Source organism: Antrostomus carolinensis, unplaced genomic scaffold, assembly GCF_000700745.2.
Source record: "Antrostomus carolinensis isolate BGI_N321 unplaced genomic scaffold, ASM70074v2 scaffold53036, whole genome shotgun sequence".
Classification (NCBI taxonomy): domain Eukaryota; kingdom Metazoa; phylum Chordata; class Aves; order Caprimulgiformes; family Caprimulgidae; genus Antrostomus; species Antrostomus carolinensis.
The window spans coordinates 26021-39077 of record NW_010320825.1 but is presented as its reverse complement, the minus strand read 5'-3'; the positions used below and the strand labels follow the sequence as shown (position 1 = coordinate 39077).

Genomic DNA, 13057 nt, shown 5'->3' with positions numbered 1-13057 from the left:
GGAAAATAGATGATATTTTGTGGTATATTTGTGTTCTCCTTATGAGAACATGACTTAATTTTCAAAAGAAATTCAAGAAATTAAGTGATGTTGGTATGTTCTATTCAGATGACATTTCTCCTGAGAACTATGAAATGTGTTAGACCAAAACAGCTGTGTTCATCTTCAGGATGAGTTTATCTGAAAGATGATAGAGTCTATTTTGACCCATTTTAAGTGAGACTTGTCGTGTCCCTTAGGTTATGGCAGATGATGCTGATGGACCTTCAAACAACTGCATTCACTATGCAATTATAGATGGCAATCAGGGAAGTCCTTTTACAATTGACCCTACTAGGGGTGAAATAAAAGTAACTAAACTTCTAGACAGAGAAAAGGTAAGTTTTTGATGGTTTTATTTATGTCTGTGCTTTTTGGCATGGGGAGGAATCTCTGGGGGCAAGAAAAGGGATTAAATATATGAAGACAAGTTTTATTGGGGGGTGGCACTTAAAAGGAAAGCTGAGTTTGTTACTTTTCGCTCCTTAGTGAATGTGTGATTTTTTTTTTATTATTTCTTAGATTTCAGGATATACCTTGACGGTTCAAGCTTCAGATAATGGAAACCCACCTAGACTTAACACAACCACAGTTAATATTGATGTTTCTGATGTAAATGACAATCCTCCAGTATTCTCAAAAGGAAACTATAGTGTTATCATCCAGGTAAATACAGATAGTGAAGTAGTCAAATCAGTAATACTATTAGAGTGTTAATTTGTGTTTTGAAAAATTCTGCAAGATATGATAAACCTAATGCTTCAATTTTAATTTTCTGTATTTTTAATTATTTAAGGATGTCAGTCAGACTGCTTACCTGAGTAAGTGTTAAGGGTTATAAAATTCATATTATATATTTAGAAACTTAGGATGCAAGTTGAGCTTGTTCTTTTTTAATGTACTTCATGTATGTACATGTATGTATGTATATTATGCATTGCATTTATGTTTATAACATTCTTAGCATCATACAAATAGGTTAAAATAGATAATAATTTTGTTATTTCTTTTTAATCTTAGAGTTGCTTAGAAAAAGAAATTTTAGGTGCCTATTACTGTGAAGCAAGTGTCGTGCACTGTGGCATGTAGTTCAGGATTTATTTCCTACTGGCCTTCTCTGGGATCAAAAGCAGTTAAAACAGGCGTAGTATTTCATATTGCTACATACCAATTCTTTGACTAATTTTGCACCTCAGGATGGTAGTAGTGGGCCAGATTCTCAAATGGCTGCCTTGTACTTGCCTGATTCAGTAAGTTCTCTGCTAAAGCAACGATAGCAGAGGCAGTGTATGTACTTCTTGTCTTCTTGATTCCAATAGAGAATAAATGGAAGGGAACAAAGGAATTGCATTAAGACCTTTATACTAGTAATGTAAGTGAGCTCAATCCCTTGGGTCCTTTTGCTGTTGCTGGTGCCTGGCCTTGTACAGTAGATAAGTGGGGATCAGACAATGTTATCTGGTGCACTGTGCCATCCTAACATACCACTTCTGTTTGAGACCGTGTACATGATTTGTAAAGGTAGCTTTTCAAAAGAGGACAAAGTGATTCATCTCTACCCAGCATATACAGAGTATGCGAGTAGGATGTCCTGGATCTTTTTTCTTTTTAAAAAACAAAACAAAACAAAACAAAACAAAAAAAAAGCAATAGATTTGTATGTTTGTGTGCTATCCAAGCTGTTTAGCTTTCCCCAGTTACAGTCTTTCTTGAAGTAAATGTTAATTAATGTATCCCCTAAAATTGTAGACTATATAGCCAATGTCTATAATGTTTCCCTTACTCAATTATAAAGGAAGACTTTGTGTTTTATAGTTCATTTGTATCAGCTTGTCCCAGTATGAGAGTAGCAGAGAAAAAAGCTGGAGGAGTTGCCCAAGAATGCTGGTGTGCATTTCCTGATATATTGGAGGTGCACTTATTTGGACACAGTTGGAAATGTGCTTAGCTATGTTGAAAATCAAATTACTTTAGATGTCCACGTGTAAATATTTATATTTTAAAATTATTATCTTTGTTTTGATGAAGGAGGGGAAAAGGCTTTAGCTGCAATATCTGATAATTAACTTGACTTACTCTCAAGAACAAAGAGTATGCTTGTTATTAGGAGTTTTTGCAACTGTGAAAGGATAACATTTTGTTATTCTACTTCACAATAATGCTTTTACTTTCTTTTGCATTTAAAAGATGCATATATAAAACTGGTCAATACAGTGTAGCACAGATATTCTGGGAGAGGTGTTAACAAGCATTAGATAAGGTTGTATGTTTGTATCAGATGCATGATAAACTGAAGCGTGTGAAGTGTCTGTGAAACCTTAAGCATCCACGTGATGCAAACTTGAATGGATTTTATGAAGCAAATTTTAATACCTGGATTTCATATTTTAACCAAACAGTGGCTGTAGCAGCCACAACTGTAGTCAGAACACTAATTAGGGACACAAGGGGTCAGATGGAGGAGTGTGTTTTTGTAATCCTCCCTACAAAGGCATCAGGTTATTAACAGATGTTTTAGCTAAATTTGAAATCTTGATGACTTGGTGATTAATCTACAGTAATTTTAATTCAGACCAAAAGTGAAAAATGTAAAGTTTCAAGCAAGGCTGAGCTACTTTTAAAAATATAAGACAAAGTTTAAAAATGTACTGCCTTTCTTCTTTTAATGTTTTCATCATTATTCTCAGAGGGTAGTATTTTTCCTTAAAACAATATTGTCATTCTGATTTCTCTTATACTGATTAACTGGTTTGACAGTAATTTGATATTTTTTATTCTTCTGTTGTGAAAAAGAAATCAACATCAGGCTATATCCTCAATTATAACAAAACCAATATAATTGTACTATGCATTTATAGGAAAATAAGCCTGTTGGATTTAGTGTGCTACAGCTAGTGGTGACAGACAAGGATTCTTCTCACAATGGCCCTCCTTTTCTCTTCACCATCCTGAGTGGAAATGAAGAGAACGCTTTTCAGATTAACCAGCAGGGAGTACTGACCACAACTGCTGCACTGAATCGCAAAGTGAGGGATCACTATTTCCTTAATGTTAAGGTAGGATGCGCTACCTCTCGCTGTTTTGCATTATTGGTTTAAGCATTTAGTCAACTTTTCCCACTCATGCCCAATCCACCACTTTTTCCCTGCCTACCACTTGTCTTTCTGTTACAAGATCCTGACATGCCATTTTGAGGCATGTCCCTTATGATAACATGTTCAGAGACAAAGTCTGGTTTAAATGGAAATCCACACAGGTGTAACAGTAAGCTTAATTAAATTCACAATAAAGGTAAGTTGTAAGTGAAATGTTAACTGGGAGAGTGGTCTTGACAAGACCTTTGCCTTTCATGTGGGTTGCTGGAAAATCCATCAGGGAAAAAGGCCCTTGAGCCACCACCTACTGTTGGCTGCAGACTTCCTCTTGCCACTATTCCTTTGACCCTCAAAGCTATGAGCTGGACTACACTGTTACACTGCAAACAGGGACATTGCAAGTTGCACATCATGGCAGTACTGAAATATTTTTTTCTATAGCATCACATTCTTTTTCCAATGGCAATCCTTTTTTTAAGTCTGTAAAACCAGGTCAGTGGACCTTTGTTGTAGCATTGAAACTCGCAGTGCAGTACTTAGAGATCTTGGAATGTTGCAGTGGAAAACAGCTTAAAACTAAAAAATGACCCTGAAATGCTATCATATATGCCTGTATTTGCCATTGTTGGGCAAAAAGACCAGACCATGTCCAGAACTCAAGGTTACATTAACATTGCTAATTTCTCTAAAATACCTTTTTGTAACCTAATGTAAGAAAAGTTCAAACCAATTTTTTAAATCTTTAAGTCCTTTTTAATTCAGTTATAAAATTAAGCAGCTGTGAACCAGGGGATTTAAAATTGGTATGCTAAAAATAACTGGCCTTAATTCTTAAACTTCATTTTCAGATTCACGTTTTAAGAAAAATTCTTACCTTTATTTTCACATGAGGAATTTCTTTCAACCTCCAAATTATTCTTGTACATAATATTTCAGACAATTTCTAAGTAAACATGCACTTGCGGAGTTTTAGAGCAGCACTGTCTGCGTCAGTGTAGACTGAATTCGGTCCACATTGGGATAATAATCATGACATATTTAAAAGAATCTATCTATTTTTTTTGAGGAAGGAAAAAAAATTCCCAAAGGTACTGTCTTTTGCTGATAGCGTCACTAACACATGTTATCAAGAGCCATCAGTGTAAAAACCAACATAGATAAAGGTTCCATTTAAATGTAGTTTAGTTTAGGGTTTAAGAATTGAGATTAAAAAGGGGTTAGGGAGGTATATCATTCCTCTGTTAGCCATTTTTAACTCAATAGTGATCTGCTAATTAGTGATGGGACAGATGAGCCTTCAGGATACCTAAGCAATGGCTCTGTTGGCCTTCCTGGGCTGCCTGAGTCCAAAGCAGCAGTAGACCTTGGCTTTCTCACACTTGCCTAATAGGCTTCCTATCCAAGTTCTATACTGATTCCCCAAAGTCACCTTTTTGTTCAGGGAAGAAGAACCAGTGACGTTTTTCCTGTACGTGCAGTCAGTGTAATACAAGATTCATATGTTTTATTTTATATTTTCTCTAAGCAGTAACTAATTGCTATTCCTTTCACTTCTAAAACATATTCCTATGAATGCATGCACAGGCAGTTATGTCTGTTCTATGTAGACTGTTAACACTGTCTTTGTCAGATTTCATGATTTAGCTGCACCTTTGGCCCTTCCTAATGTGCCTGGCTTTTCTTAAGTGTGAGGCGTCTATCTAACACCTTCCTCTGGGTGGAATCATGCAATTCTTTTCATTTCCAAGCCACTTCCTAGGCTGTGTAGGATCCTTGTAAACAGCCTGTCAGTACTTCAGCTATTTTCTTTTTAGCACAGCACTTGAAAAGTGCTTTTTTTCTAGGGAGTGAATAAGGGCTATTTTAATGGCATCCAATAGCTAAACAAGCATCTTAAAACAAATGTACTTATTTAGATCAAAGACTTCTCATAGATTGTAAATCATTAAAGCAGACTTATACTAATATGCATTTTTTGTGTGCTGTACTACCCAATCTCTGTATTTTGGACCTGTCTAATCCCTTGATTTACAAATTTTCTGCCTGCATTCTGGAAATAATGTCACTGTCTTTTATTTGCCATTTGTCATCTTACACTATGATAGCTTTTTTTAAATAGACACAGTGCCATAATTTGCTATTATCCTCTCCTAGTGAGTCACTATACATGAGTATGAAGGCATCTAAGACTAAAGCTAGCATTTCCATATCACAAGACTTCAGTTCCAGTCATACACGCAAAAATAGATACATGACTTTTGTGGAAAAATATTCTTCTCCTGTTCATTTAAAAGAAAGATTTTTTCAAAGGCTGTAGGAAGGCATCTTCTCAAGTTTATACTGTCTTTAATTTCTGTGTTTTTGTCTTGCAGCTCACAAGTTAATGGCTGTGTACGATCTCTTGATACTTTTTTGTTTGTTTGTTTTTTAACTGACCTGCACTTGTGTGCTTTTCAGTATTGACAGCTTTCAGCTTGGTTGCTTTCTGAATGGATTGCTGAGGCAGAGGTGTTCTTATGTTATACGTATACTTTAACTGGAAAAAAAAACAACCAAAAAAAAAACCCCTCACCCAAACAAACCCACAAACAACCCCTCCCATACCCATAGACACCCCACACACTCACTACCACCACAAAAAACTTTACTTAACATGAGCCTTTCTTTTACTTTACTTTTGTGGTTTTAGTAGAAATAAGGATTTTTTTTTCCCAACAGCCACCTACACGTGCATGCCACTCACATTTGCTTTCCCTCTCTCCAAAGGAAATAGATTATCCATTAACAAATGTCTCACAGCATTAGTGTGTGAAATCTTCAGCTATGAGTCATACAGTCCTTTGTGCCACACTCTGAAGTCTTTAGTTTAAAACCACAGCAGATTTTTAAATATCTGCACTATTGAAAAATCATTTCTCCTGGGGCTCTTCTTTCCTACTGGCTGTCCATTTGTTACAATTTTGCTTGCCTGTTTGTTTTAAGCCCTTTATTGTTTCCCTTGCGCATTTCTCCTGTAGCGAAACTGCCTGCCTTGTCCTGTTTCCAGGCAGAAATCTAGGCAAAACAAAACTTTGCCAACTTGAGCTCGCTCTCTTGTTATTTATGTTTGGGTAACTAAAGGGCAAGTTTCTAGCCATGCCTGTCTTTTGGAGTTAACAGATAAAGGCATGTAGTTCTACGAGACATGCATTACCTTTTAGAAATGCTACAATTATGTGCACATCCACAGATGATGCCTGGATTTTTCCTCTTCTGCTTAAATTTGTATGAAAAATCAAAAGCAGCTTCTCTGCATAGATCTTCAAAGTGTACCAAGTATTTGTAGTCACTGTAAAATTATGGTGAAATCTTTTAAACCATGCAGGTTATCTCCTACTTTCTGATCCCTGCGTACCCCCTCTGTCCCATTGTACCTCTCCAATTCTTCTTTAGTCTCACTTTCAGTAACTGGGAAAGAGCTCTGAGAAAAAGAGTGGATGGGGAAACAAGTACTCAGAAATAGAAAGAAAGTGAACCCCAGGGAATGCTGTCTTCTCATTTTTCTACTCTTTTTTTTGTCCCCTCTTCATACAATGACAGCGTATGCTTTTGTCAAAAAGGGGTGGAGGACAGGGGACGTGATGTTTAAAAAGGCTTTAAAATTGAATTAGGCTTATTCTGTTAAAGATAATTACTTTAATTGTCTGATGCAAACAGCACTACAGGTGGTTTTTTTCCCCTTTCCATGATCACAGATCATGAAAGACAACATAATTAATTGTAACTTTCTACATGTATTGTTTTCCTTTTGAAATACATTTTGGCATACTCATTTAAATTGTCTTCAAGACCACCTACTAATAACTGTGGTGAAGCATGTTGTAAATTTCTAGCGCATGACTCATTTCAAGTTTGTGTTTCCATGCTTGAAATGAAAAAGCTTTAAGCACCATCTACTGTCTGAAATCAGCTACTGTGCATTTCCCCTGTATTTGCTAGAAGCCTTAGTAGCTTCCTGTCATTTCCAGGTATTAAGAGCACTGTAGCCTTTTAATCTTGGAAGGAGTGAAAACACATTTGTGTGTTCTTGCTTACATAAGTTTTTTTAAAATTTCAGTATTAACTTTAATCTCATGACCTATGAAATTTTCATAAAGCATTTTCCTGTAGGAACTTCTCTTTTGTAGAAAAATACAACTGTATACAGTACAAATATCTACAGTAGAATTTGAGATAAAGCAAAAATCTTAACTCTGTCCTCATTTTCCTTTAGGTGGCAGATAATGGAAAACCACCGTTGTCATCTTTGACTTACATTGATATTAGAGTTATTGAGGAAAGCATTTATTCTCCAGCAATTCTACCTCTAGAAATCTTTATCACAGCCTTTGGGGAAGAATATTCAGGTGGTGTCATTGGAAAAATTCATGCAACCGATCAAGATGTTTATGATACTTTGACATACAGTCTGGACCCCAAAATGGAATCCTTGTTCTCCGTTTCTAGTACTGGTGGCAAACTAATAGCACATAAAAGGTTAGATGTAGGACAGTACCTCCTAAATGTCACTGTTACAGATGGAAAATTTACAACTGCAGCTGATATTACTGTACACATCAGACAAATCACACAAGATTTGCTAAATCACAGCATTGCAATACGCTTTGCAAACCTTGCCCCTGAAGAATTCATTGGTGATTACTGGCGCAATTTTCAGAGAGCTTTAAGAAACATCTTGGGTGTGAGGAGGAATGACATCCAGATTGTTAGTTTGCAGCCTTCTGATCCTCCTTCAAATCTTGATGTCCTCCTGAATATTGAAAAGTCTGGTAGCTCTCAGCACCCAATGAAAATTTTGCTCCACAAGATAAACTCTTCTGTGCCTGACCTAGAGGAGATTTTAGGGGTTCGGATAATTGATGTTTTCCATAAGCTTTGTGCAGGCCTAGATTGTCCTTTGAAATTTTGTGAAGAAAAAGTAACAGTGGATGAGAACATCATGTCAACGCACAGCACAGCCAGGTTGAGTTTTGTCACTCCTCGTCATCACAGAACAGCAGTTTGTCTTTGTAAAGGTAAGAAAAGCAGTAAGGAAAAGATTGAAAAGATTGTTCTGGTTTTGAACAGGCATAATCCACAAGGGAGAATTTATATTTAAAGGACATGATTAAGAATGTCCTGTAACCCTCACTGCAACATTTGCCTAATTTTATTCAGAGGAAGGAGTAATTCTTTCTTGTACATTACCTCATTTTAAGAGTTTACATAATGTAAGCTTATGGGAGGGGATTTGTTTTTATAGTAACACCTTCATTTTCCATTTTATGAAAAAAGTTTCTTTTTTTTTTTGTTGCCTGTTCAAAATTGCCAGCCATTTTCAGTCTTGTGTGCACAAAGGTAAATTCTTGCAAAGTACCTGAATACTTCCTGGTTTCTCCTTAGAGAAATAGCCCACACAGGTTCCAAACTTGCCTGGGAATGACAGAGTGAATATTCATTAAGATACACATAGGTAGACAGATTTGTAACAGAAGATTAATTTCTCTTTAACTCTGAGGAAAACAACGTTGCTTTTTTAAATCATGATGTTGCTGGGTGAACTTGTACATCTTCAATATTTAAAGCCCATTCCTTTTCTGTCTCAAATACAGACACTCTGCTCCTGCTTTCCCCAACCCACTCTGTCCATGTTTAATATGTAGATACATGTTGTGTTTTACGGTGTATGATAGTAATGGTAAACCCTTAAACCACAACACCAATTTCCAAATTATACCAATTGTTTGAGTAATCAAGATAACTATGAACATCAGCCACTATATATGCCATTTGTCTGGTCTTATGTTTTTGCCAGTCATATCCCTTAACTTACTTCACTTCCTTGTCTGATAGTTAGGAATATCATTTGGGTTGCTTTCAGCTACTGTACTTAAGTGTCTTTTTTCATTAAATACCATTACCACTAACTGAAGAGAAATAATGTCTTCATTTTACAGAAGGGAAATGTCCCCTAGTGAATAGTGTGTGTGAAGAAAACCCATGCCCTGAAGGTACCGAATGTTTAGGAGATCCAAAAGAAGGAAAATACACCTGTGTTTGCCAAGACAGCAAAGCTGGACAGTGTCCTGGTAAGAAATTAACTTGAAAAATCTCTGCATAAAACTGTATTACTTTCCAAATACAAATTTGATTCTAGTCCTGTGGAATCAACACTTTTATGCTTTTCTGTTTTCCTAAGCATCAGCCAGCTCTGCTGTGACATTTACTGGGAGCAGCTATGTGAAATACCGTCTCATGGAAAATGAGAACAAAGAGGAAATGAAGCTGACAATGAGACTTAAAACTTACTCCGCTCATGCAGTGGTTATGTATGCTCGAGGAACAGACTACAGTATCTTAGAGGTATATTAAAATCTCCTAGTGTGTATTTACTCCTCTTTTCTTCTTACCATCTCCTTACTATTTTTTTTTTTTTTTGTCAAATTAAAAGATTGAATTATAACTTCTCTGTAGAATTGTTATAATTGAGAATTGCCTTTGAGGTAGTGTGTTATACATGGAGGTGACAAACTTGTACAAAATTTTTATCATGTTTAAAAGGAATTTGTTTTCTTGAATGTTTTAAAAATAAAAGAAAGCAAACCCCTGAATTACCTATTTTTAATAACAATTTTAAATTTATTTGCTTATAATACTCATTAAGTCCATACAGAAAAAGCCACTTAAAGCACAAGATGAAAGGTCTTGAAGTACTGTAATCGTTTGATGATGATCTGTGACTTCTTTACTAGAGGAACAAATACAGAAAGTATATATTTTTAATTAAAAGAGCCATATAGAATGAATCACAGTCACTGCAACTGTTTGAAATATAATGTTATTAAACTGCCTTTTATGAACGCCACCATCATCCTGTCTCTCTAGCAAACATAAACTTTTATAGGCATCAATATTTTATACTCTTTAAGCGTGCAGACCATTTGTTGATGTTGTGGATTTCCTCTGTAGATTCACCATGGAAGGCTGCAATATAAATTTGATTGTGGCAGTGGACCTGGGATTGTCTCCGTTCAGAGCATTCAGATTAACGATGGCCAGTGGCATTCAGTATCTCTTGAAGTGGATGGAAATTATGCACGACTTGTTCTGGATAGGGTGCATACTGCATCTGGTACTGCTCCTGGTACACTTAGAACACTAAACCTAGATAATCATGTCTTTTTTGGTGGTCATATTCGTCAGCAAGGTATAAGACATGGTAGAAGTCCTCAGGTTAGCAATGGTTTCAGAGGCTGTATGGATTCTGTTGTACTTAATGGACAAGAGCTGCCCCTAAACAGTAAACCACGAAATTACCCACACATGGAAGAATCTGTAGATGTGACTCCTGGATGCTTACTGACTACCACAGAAGGTTGTTCAAGCAGCCCATGTCAGAATGGAGGCATCTGCAATGCACTGTCAAATGGAGGTAAGCTGTACTACATTTTGGTGCTGTTAGTTTTCAGAACTGCTTTTCCATGTCCCTGTTTTGAAGGACAAAGCAACTTTGTGAATAATCCTTGCTTTCCCAGAGAGTTGTAGAAGGCTGGTTGTTGAGCAGGTAGGAAGGCTGTGTCTATCTGTGTTCTAGATTCAATTTCTTGGGGTGTGAAGAAGACAAAGCCAATCAGACAAAGTGGGTATTTAATCTTCAGTGTCAACACCTGAGGTCTGTCCCCTTAACTGCCTACTTTAGAGTCTTCCTTTAAAAATTCTGAAATCACTGTGACAAGCTTGTGTTTTGAGAGAAATGAAAGTTACCCTTCAGCATATTTAAGAAAAATCTTACTGTTAGACTTTCCTTCATCTTTCGATAAAAATACTTCTGTTTCTTCCCATCCTTTCTCTCTTTGAACAGGTAGGTGGGCAGGGAGGATTTTATCTTAAATCCAGAAAAGCCATGTGCGTCTTTCAACAAGACTGTATTTGATTTCAGGTTACTACTGCAAGTGTGCACCTTTGTTTATGGGAACTCACTGTGATGTCAGTGTCAACCCATGTGCTTCCAACCCCTGCCTTTATGGTGGGACTTGCATCCCAGTCAGTGACGATTTTATCTGCCAATGCCGAGGACAGTACACGGGCCAAAGGTATGTTTGTATGGTTTATTGTACCAGTGAACCCCTTGGAGAATAGGCTAGAAATGTAACACTTTTTCTGGTTTTTATCTGCTTCCTAATTAAAGCTCAGGCTTTGAAACACAGTGGAGTTAGCTGAAGTTAATGCTAGCCCCTATGTTACAGCCCCGAATCCCACACTATATACTCACTTAATGGTTAATTCATGGGGTGTTTCCCCCCCACACACTTTTTTTTTTTCCTTTGCAGGTGCCAGCTGGGTCCATATTGCAAAGACAACCCTTGTAAGAACAGTGGCAAGTGCATTGACAGTTTGGATGGACCTGTTTGTGAGTGTGAAGCAGGCTTTCGTGGAGAAAGGTAGGTAGTGTTCCACATATATTGAATTTTTAACAGTATTACTTGACAGCTAACAGTTCAAACTGTTTGAAATCTGGAGTGGTGATAAAATAGCAAATTGCCTGGTAGCGTACAGTACTGTATGTTAAATATACCTAGAATTGTCAAGAACAAGGAGACTACAACAAAGACTACTAATGTAAACTGACCATTGTTTCTCTGCTTTTTCTGGCAGGTGCCTGACTGATGTCGATGAATGCGTAGAAAACCCGTGTCTTAATGGTGCCCTTTGTGAGAATACTTACGGTTCATATCACTGCAATTGTAGCCGTGGATTTGGAGGAAAACACTGCACAGACATTGTTCTTAACAAATATGTTTCGACATCTTGGAACATTAGCTTAGCTGAAGTGATTGGGATTATTGTTTTCATCGCAGGAATATTCTTGTTAGTTGTGATTTTTGTTGTTTGCCGCAAAGTGATTAGTAGAAAGAAGAAGCACCAGCCAGAACCTGAAGACAAGCAGCTGGGAGCTACAACAGCTTTCTTGCAAAGACCTTATTTTGATGCAAAATTGAATAAGAACATCTATTCTGACATCCCACCACAGGTTCCTGTTCGTCCCATTTCATACACTCCAAGCATTCCAAGTGACTCCAGGAACAATCTTGACAGGAATTCTTTTGAGGGGTCTGCTATTCCTGAGCACCCAGAGTTTAGTACTTTTAACCCAGATTCTGTACATGGTCACCGGAAAGCTGTAGCTGTTTGCAGTGTAGCACCAAATTTGCCACCTCCACCTCCCTCCAACTCTCCTTCAGATAGCGATTCAATACAGAAACCCAGCTGGGATTTTGACTATGACAGTAAGAAATGTTCTTATTTTATTACTTTTCTGTTAAAGGTGTTTGCTGGTACAATTTTAATATGAGTGCAGTCTCCGTCTATGCCTGTTAGGGTACAAAAGGCATTATGACTTTACTGGGTTTTGAGTCTGATCAGGCTTCATACTTTTACTAAGTTTTGTAAAAATGTAGATCTCAGCCTCAAATTTTATTGACTCTTTAATCTAGAATCTATTAATCATCTCACTTGAAACTTTTTTTTCCAGCTAAAGTAGTAGATCTTGACCCCTGCCTTTCCAAAAAGCCTCTGGATGAAAAGAACTCCAATCCTTACAGTGCTAGAGAAAGCATGTCTGAGGTGCAGTCTCTCAGCTCCTTTCAGTCTGAATCATGTGATGACAATGGTACGTAAAATACAACCATTTTATACTGCCACTTACATTCATTTGTTCTGTCTTTGCATCTGTATCTCTTAGTATCAATAGGACTTAACACATAGCAAATATATATTAAATAATAGCTTATTTAATATATACCTGTGTTTACTTATGTTAATACCCAAATCTGTTATTTTTTTAAAGTGTTTTGCCTATCTTATACCTCACATTAATTACTTCACCTTATATATATATATTCTAC

The 13057-nt window shown here is 36.8% G+C and overlaps 1 protein-coding gene across 1 annotated transcript in view; it reads left to right on the top strand.

The window, feature by feature from the left end:
• FAT1 (FAT atypical cadherin 1) overlaps positions 1–13057 on the top strand; it is a gene marked incomplete at its 5' end in the record, with an annotated part of 34984 nt that overhangs the window by 14827 nt on the left and 7100 nt on the right. Inside the window, 11 exons of the mRNA XM_029085372.1 lie at positions 240–377; positions 562–705; positions 2898–3095; positions 7387–8188; positions 9110–9241; positions 9352–9515; positions 10122–10584; positions 11092–11245; positions 11483–11593; positions 11808–12439; positions 12685–12822. Of these exons, the coding sequence (XP_028941205.1) occupies positions 240–377; positions 562–705; positions 2898–3095; positions 7387–8188; positions 9110–9241; positions 9352–9515; positions 10122–10584; positions 11092–11245; positions 11483–11593; positions 11808–12439; positions 12685–12822 (3076 nt within the window). The remainder of the gene's footprint in view (positions 1–239; positions 378–561; positions 706–2897; positions 3096–7386; positions 8189–9109; positions 9242–9351; positions 9516–10121; positions 10585–11091; positions 11246–11482; positions 11594–11807; positions 12440–12684; positions 12823–13057) is intronic.